The sequence below is a fragment of the Clytia hemisphaerica genome, unplaced genomic scaffold (genome assembly GCF_902728285.1).
Source record: "Clytia hemisphaerica strain Z4C2 unplaced genomic scaffold, Clytia hemisphaerica genome assembly, whole genome shotgun sequence".
Classification (NCBI taxonomy): Eukaryota; Metazoa; Cnidaria; class Hydrozoa; order Leptothecata; family Clytiidae; genus Clytia; species Clytia hemisphaerica.
Window position 1 is genome coordinate 1 of NW_027104013.1, and position 8,255 is coordinate 8,255.

The window sequence follows — 8,255 nt, forward strand, 5'->3', positions numbered from 1 at the left end:
AAGATAAACACTCTTATACAGAAAAGTGTGCAAACAGCAAGTCTCGTACGTTTATTACGTTAATGGATTGTTCATCTCTACGACTTTCTTAATGTTATTTTATCTCAATATCACCTTATTTAGGAAGGGAGGTGTCCTCTTAGAATCAACTACTAATTTCTTTTAATAAACAAAAAAAATGTGTCTATGACTTATCATTCAATGAATTCTTAACATTGCAATAAAAGAATATAATTTCATAATTTCATTCCTAGTTTACATAGGTACCAATCATAAATTACTGCTTTATTTATAAAGAAAAAAAAAATAATCTGTAAGAGCATAGTGTACAGTCTGTCATCCTTATTTAGCTGCATTTCTATATGAATGCTTCACCATTAGCATTACCAATAAAAACACTCTTATAATAAAGTGTGCAAACCAGGTCTCGAGTTTCATATCTGGCAGGTGTTCCTTCTTCTACTTCTTTGCATTCCAAGATATCAATATCACCTTTTTAGGAAGGGAGGTGTCTCTTTAGAATCAAACTACTAAACTTTCTGCTGGAACGTTATAACATAATGTCGAAGAAGTTGAAGGATGACCAGTCAATAAAAATTTTTCAGTAAAGGATTGAGAACTTAAAGCAGTAGCGGTTGTCCAGAAGATAGAGCTTTATATGATTTTTGAGAACGGTTTGAAGTTCAGCGGTTGTGTGACATCAGGTTCTTACTCAGGCTGATTTGTACGTACAATATATGGTTGATGATGGAGAGTAGAAATTGAATCTCGTTGCTTAGTTGTAGCAGTTGAAATTGGAGCAATAAATAAAGATTTCTTCTGTTATGCTTCGGGTGGAAGGGTAAATTTATTTGAGCTTGGCAGAGCAGTCTTTTTCGTGTTTGTTGCTTTGGTGGGTGACATTATAACTTTGGCTTCTTCGCACTTGATGGTGGCACCACAGAAACACTACAAAACATGAAAAAGAAATATGGTTACATGCTGTTCATTGTAAAGGTTATTTTGGATGTATTTGGACTTTGAGAGCATAAAAAAAGCAAGTTAAAAAACAGACGAAAAACAAACATACACAAAGATCCAGAAAGAAACTTTCTGTTTGTTTTGGTTTGATAAAAACGTCAGCAAAGGTTATTTAATTACACTTACATCTTGACCTTCTTTTGAGCAATAAATTCTTTCACTTTGTTTGTATGCATCATAGTTTCCACAGATGAGATTCAAAAACTTTCTTCTGTCAGCTCAAACTTGTCAGAAGTCAAAAAAAATCTACCAAAGTTTCTTTTCTGTTTACATTTTTTTCGGGTGATTTTTGATCCTAAACGATTCAGCCCAATCTCCGTAAGGTAAATTTCCCTGGATCATGCTTATATCCTAATCGATATCTATTACGTGAGATTGGAGAATTTCGCGCAATAGATCCACTCCCCAAACTATGACGTACAGGTTAAATTTCACGGGACAGAGTTAGCCTTGAGATTTGGGCGCTAGCCTGCGAAAAACTCACGTAATAGATTCCGTACGTAATAGATAGCTTCTTGCTTAACCTCGCTATTATAATTATCCAGACGGTCTTATTCAACAAAATCGATCATCGATTTCAATCGATAGATAATCGATTTTAATCGATCGATCAGTTATCGATTAAAATCTATAATCGATAGCTAATCGAGGTAAAAAAAATTTGAATGTCGATTGGCGATCAACACCCTTTTCAATGATAGGAAAAATGGGAAGGTCGAAATCACTGATTGAAAAGGATTTTTTCCCCTCTGACCACTGTGCAAAGAATTTAAGTTTCTATCATGGATTCCGACCTTCCTATTGATATCAACTTACGGAAGTATAAATTCCCTAAATTTTGTGCATACAACATTCTTAAATCCTAGCAAAAAAAAACTATTCTAAAGATTTTTAGAACATATCCTTTATTCTTTATTGTATTTGAAGCGAAATATTTATAAGTATATTTATATCGAATAATAAGTATCCTTTACGAAGATTTCTTGTTAACAGTGGCTTTCAATATTATCGAATAATAAAGCGTTTCGAATAGTAGACATCGAATTATAGAGTGCCAACTGACCTATTCACTTTTCTAACCAGGGATCGTATCGCTTACATGCACCATGTGAAAAATCCAGACAAATATCAGAAGTATGGTCTACCAAAGCATTATGGGATATTCTATGCTATGGGTATTTATTATTACATCTCATATTAGTTTTCATCTCACCCTCCTGTCGATAAAGGCCAGGGCGAACCGGGGGTCCAACATATTTAATCCAACATGCCAAAAACAAGGTTTTCTAGTCTGCACTATACGGATATTGACACCTAGAAGTATTCACTGGGCCCTATGGCTTCTTAATAATAATAATGATGCTATACTAGTTCGCAGGCCACCGTGCGAGCACATGGGCCTTTATGAACCGCTCTTTGTTCGGTTTACAATTTTCTTAAGATAGAGTTTTTTCCTAGGGCTCCCCCTGACTTTGAATTTGAAGTTTGCGTCCTTTATTGAAGTATTCATTCCATGGGCTTTCATACACCACTCTTTGATTGTCTTTTGTTTTCTATAAAATCTAGACGATCTAAGAATTATTTGATTAAGAAAATTGATCATCAATCATCGCATTGTTTCTTCAGGATGGGCGCTTTTCATGGAAGGAGTCATGAGTGGTGTTACCACGTGTGCCCCAACTATTCCAATTTCCAATTTGGTAAGTTTCAAACTAAAGTTATATATCACTGTATCTTGTGTGTTGTTTTAACTAGAAACGTTTTAACTACTTAAAGGGCAGAAACTTTCGCCATTTCCGCGATTTTTGCCCTTTTTCGCGAAAGTTTCTGCCAAGTAAGAAATTACATGGGAAATTCACGAAAGTTCTTTCCGCAAAAAGTACACTCTTTTTTGCTATTTTATTCTCAGTTTTCAGTTTTGTGAATTTTTATCGCTTTTTTGTCTGCTAATTAAAATAACATTCTAAAATTCGTGTTAGCTACATCCGCTGAATTCGTTCCAAAAGTAAAATTCGTAACATTTTCTTATTCATCACCACAGACACAGCGTTCATGTATATCCTTGGTATATTATGTAGTTTGAGATTATATCAAGCGCGCCATCATGATATCTTCATAAATGGTCATTTTGCATTCGCTGGATTTGCATTCGTTATATTCACCTCTGTTATAGGTGTGGTAAGTGTGTGGTTTGCTTGTACAAAATAATTCAGTTGACTCTCGCTAATTCGAACTCTAACAGGGAATCTTAAATTTTCGAATTACAGAGAGATTCGAATTATAGAAAATATATCAAGAGAGTTTCTCCTGGACGGGGACTGGGAATAAGTTTGAATTATACTGTTAACTCTCGCTAATTCGAACCTTATTTACTTGAATGAGAGAAAAATTCGAATTATAGAGAGCATTTTAGAAAGGTTTCTCTTTGACGGGGGCTGGAAACAAGTTCGAATAATAGAAAGATTTAATTATTAGAAGTTCGAATAAGCGATAGTTCACTGTATCATAAAAATTTAAAACATTGAATGAAGGGGGTGTAGGTTTGTCACACTCAAACTGTCAAATTGTCAATCTCAAAGCATTCCCCCGTGTTGCTTTAGAGTTGATAGGTTTATTCCAAAAATATCATATTCTTTTAGACACTAGATAGGCTAACTGCCCACTGATTCCCGTTTGAAGTGTGGCCAGTTTTGAAGTCGGTTAGTCCGCCATGTGTTTTTTTATTGACCTTAAATTTTCGAACGTTCGAATTTTAAAACATTCGAATCGTGCTTTTGACGACTAGAAGTGTAAACAGGATGGCTGGAAAAGAGCTCTAAAGCCAGACATGCTTCCTTTTACATGGGAAGCCTTATCCAGTCAAGCAGTTAGATATCAGTGGTGTATTATGTTGTAAATGCACCGTCCGTAGAGAAATACAAACTAGAATTGACAAACGAATGGAATGATAAAATCTATAAATTGTAAAAATGTAAGTTTGTTTCATAGAGGTCAATAGACCTGGAAAATACACTTTTGTAAATGGAATTTTTTTTCTTTACTGCCAGGTTTATCGTTCAGAGGGCTTTTTCATCACTTTCTGCTTCTTTCATATCATGGCTTGTTTCTATTTGTCATTACAAATTTATTATATGGGAAGAGCTAAAACTGGTAAGTGATGACCATAGATTATAAAGCCGGAAGGGCTAGATGTCGTGCTTTTGCTGAAAAGTGTGCCGAGGTTATGTAGGAAATCTTACCTAGGTCACGTGACATTACAATCGAATTTCAGCGCTTGACCAATCAGAAGCTTCGCGGATTTTCGAAAACAATTGTAGTATATATTCACTTTTTTTTGCTTGGAAGAGCTTAAAGCACAACGTTTAGCCCTTTGGGCTTTACAGAAATATGTGGTGATAACCTGGTTGGTTAACCGATTTTCGTGGTGTGAGGGTATGAGATAGGCGTTTCAATGGAGATTTATCTTCTCTTTCCGTAATCTTCCGATATTTTATTTCTTGGAACTATTTTTATTTTGATTTAGTTGACGCTCTCTGATTCGATTTTCAAGGGGAATTGGATTTTCATTGAATAAGGGAGCGTATGGAATAGTAGAACGCATCGAATAGTAGAACATCGAATTAGGGAGAGCATCGAATAATAGAACATCGAATTAGAGAGCATGAACTAACTGTATATGGTACCTTGGTCAAAACATTAGTTAAATCGCTATTCCTGCAGTTTCGTACCCAGAGCCACCCTTTTTGATGGGCGTGGTACTTTCACGAGTGCTATCAAAATCATAAAAAAAAGTGAACAAAGGGACCGGGTTCGAATTTGGCCAATTTAATCACTACTTAATTGCCATACGTTTCAGCTCTTGTTCTGATGTGGCATTCACGTGGTTATAAGATTTGTTCCAGACCTCAATATCCGGTATGATTTACTTCTTGCTTATTTTTATAACTACAGTCACGGTGAAAATATATTGAGAATTTAGCTTATTTCCTCGTTTTTCGAAATTTGGAGTTCGGGCGAAAAAGTCACTTTTGGGCTAATTGATGAATTTATTCGAGTACTAGTATTTCAATTCGGGAGGGCTTTATAGACTTCCAGGCTATTCTGAGCCCTATTGGACCATTTTTGAACTTTTGGATCCTGAGTCTAGCGTTAAAACTCAGAGTTAAAACTCTACCCTTCCAACCTAACTTAGAGCGCTTCCAAATCCTTTGTAGAAATTTCCCTTTTTTCTCAAATATTACGACTATGATTGTACAGTCAACACTCTCCAATTCGATCTTCAAGGGACCAAAAATTTTATTCGAATTAGAGAAATATCCGAATAGCGGAAAACTTTTTAACGCTACCTTCCAGCTGAGGGGACCAATATTTTAGTTCGAATTAGAGAGAGATTCGAATTATAAAAATTCGAATTAGGAAGAGTTCATTGTATCTTTTCAATTTGTAATTAGGATACGTAAACCTTGGAAAGAATAATTTTCTTTATTCTTTAGGTCCGGTTCATGCTTCTGGTAGTTTTCATGGGTATCAACATCGCGTTGTAAGTATTCGTTGAGGACTCTGGCCCTTCGTGGAAACAATTAATTTAATGCTCAGTAATTAAGAGAAGGATCAAGGGTAAATGGAGCAATCCAGGTAGAAAGCAAGCTGGGTTGCCTTGGTGCGGCCGGAGACTTACTAGCGAGTTTATGTATTCGAGATAAATCGAGGGGAACGGAACTTTATAGCACTGTAATTTTTATGTTTTCTTCAATTCAGGTCATTATACGGCGTGACAAACGAAGTCAAAGATTTTGCCACCTTTTTACTGGGCATTATCATTTGTAATGGCTTGTTATACGTTGGTTTCTATTGTATTATGAAGGTTAGTTTCCCATGGTTTCAGCCCACTTTTCAGGTGCCCCCATTGAGCATGGAGCCCCCCCCCCCCCAGCAATTTAGGTCCCCTTGAGAAGTTGCTTTAAGTTAGGTACCCCCATTCAGCCAAAAAGTTTGAATTGACACTTTTTGTTCTTTTGTCATTCCTAAAATCTTAATGATAGCGTGGAAAGCGCTCACGCATGAACGCCTGCTAATAAGCTTTGTTGTTATGCTATAAAGATGGCGGCTGTAAATCAAAACAACCACATTAGAAAAATATAGCAAAAGATGGCGTGATGGGAAACGAAAGAGAAATTGGATGGGAAACTAGGTGCTGGGGTAAAAAAATTCAATAATTTGAAATATTTTGAAATATTCGATTTGGAAAATATAACCAGCCCCCAGAGCCTCCATCAAGACAGCTAGGTACCCTTAATGAATAGGTAACCCCAAAGAATTGCAAGGCATTAGCCCCCCTCTACTAACCTGGCCTAGGTGCCCTTCAGATTTCTGGGGGGGGCTGACACCATGTTACCCAACGTTCTATCAACGTTCATCTAATGTTCGAAACGTCCATGTAACGTTAGATGTTAGCTGGTTTTTCGTCCTTCTTTTTCTAAAGCTAGATTAGCCCGCTGCTAAGATCAGGAACATGGAATAATCCATCTCTTGATATATCTAACTTTTTTTGTAGAAACTTTTGAATTAGTATGTGTGTATTTTGCTTTTATCTTCACGAACTTAGATGATAGATACTACACGTCCAAGTTACCAGAATGGGCTATACTCCTTTCGAAGCAGGAGTTCCTCTTATTCGAGTAGGAATTCATAGCGCTACTCTTGCTGATCGTGTGTACACTCGAACAGAGCGGGAGGTGCACTTTCAAGCTTGCATAGGAATGTAAATCACACCACATTGTCTGGCATGTCTTTAATGAAGAACTGTATTACCCTATTCTCCTCACATAGTATAGGTCGACTTGCCAAGTGAGTCAATGTAACTTGAGTCACTTAGGCGATAGCCGAGAGCGGTGACCACCATGCCATTTCGCCTCGAGCTTATAAGTTATCATATATGGGCCTCCGAGTATCCTATTTCGACGTTTTCTTTTCAGTTATATTGTGGTGAGAAGATCAAGTTGTTTCCAGTTATATTCGCTCTCGCATCCATGGTCACATGGGGTATAGCAATCAAGTTTTTTGTCGCTGGCCTCACTGACTGGCAGGTATGTCTCTTGTTTTTTTGCAATACTTTTTAATACTTTGTTCAGCAAAGTCGTTTTTGCTGTTCTTCCTATTCTTCATCCCTTTAACAAAAATACTAGAAAATTATTCAAACATTTTTAGGGTGGCTTTTTATTTCTTTGAAACAAAATTTCCCCTGTCAACAAAATCCTAAGTTCCACAATCTGACTACCCTGTCAGTATTGGTTAAGACATTTCGCTACTGATCCACCTGATTATCAAATATTGGAGAGTTCAAGTTCACCAGCCAAGTAATAAATAGAGAATCATCAACATGTTCTTCTAACAAAGAAAACGTTGAATATAGTTGTCACTGTTAAAATTAGAAAGTTTTTGTCAGCAACGTCTTAAACAAAAAATTGAAGAACTCTAAGGTTTTAATGAAAGCTCTATCTTTAATATCGAGCTAGCCAAGCAGGCTCGCTTGCTTCTTACTACGATGTCTACGAGTGTCGAGCTTGCTTGTTTAGTATCGAGCCCTTTTTTTGTTAATTTGATCACCAAACAAATATTTGATATTAGAATTCTAGATTACGTAAAAAAAAACCAAGCAGGTAGAATTAAGTAATCCACAATCCTATCAAAATTGATTGGAATATGTCTTTCCAACCAAATCATCAAAAACTTTTAACCTGCTCGGTATTGCATTTTTTATCGTAAGACTTTGTTCGGAATCCGGATCACGCTTTACTTTCAACCACGGAACAAAAGTTTCAGCCACGTCTTCCCGGTCAGGATTCTCTTTAGCGTATTTTGATATAAACACAAGGTCTAGCTCCTGAGCTTCCTTCCAGGCTGGATGCTTTTCGACGTATACTAAAGCTACGTGAGCCGATTCATGTAAAAATAAGGGGTACGCATATTTAAGATGTGCTTCGTTTAAGTTCACTGTCATGCTCATGCGTTGTAAATTTGCACCGGCCCTGGCGCCTGGCCCATCCCCGTTGACGGCAATTGTTTTGAGCCAGGAACGTGTGAATGTGGGGAGTTGCCCTAAGGCTCTAATGATTTCTGAAGCTTCTTTTCTTGCGTCATGTAATGAGAAGAAGTCTTTCGTCGGGCAGGTGACTTCGAATGCATTTTGGTCGGAGAAATTGCTTCGAAGGTGTAACATTTGTCCTAAAATCGAA

General features: G+C 36.8%; 1 protein-coding gene across 1 annotated transcript; it reads left to right on the top strand.

Annotated features, from left to right (window-relative positions):
• The first annotated feature begins 2,107 nt into the window (after nt 1-2,107).
• On the top strand, nt 2,108-7,380 carry LOC136811376 (SID1 transmembrane family member 2-like). Its single transcript, XM_067067976.1, has 9 exons — nt 2,108-2,195; nt 2,647-2,720; nt 3,062-3,198; nt 4,068-4,170; nt 4,877-4,935; nt 5,514-5,560; nt 5,779-5,884; nt 6,996-7,106; nt 7,306-7,380. Exons 2-9 carry the CDS (start codon nt 2,648-2,650, stop codon nt 7,378-7,380), a joined length of 711 nt encoding a protein of 236 aa, XP_066924077.1. The 5' UTR covers nt 2,108-2,195; nt 2,647.
• The last annotated feature ends 875 nt before the right edge of the window (nt 7,381-8,255 follow it).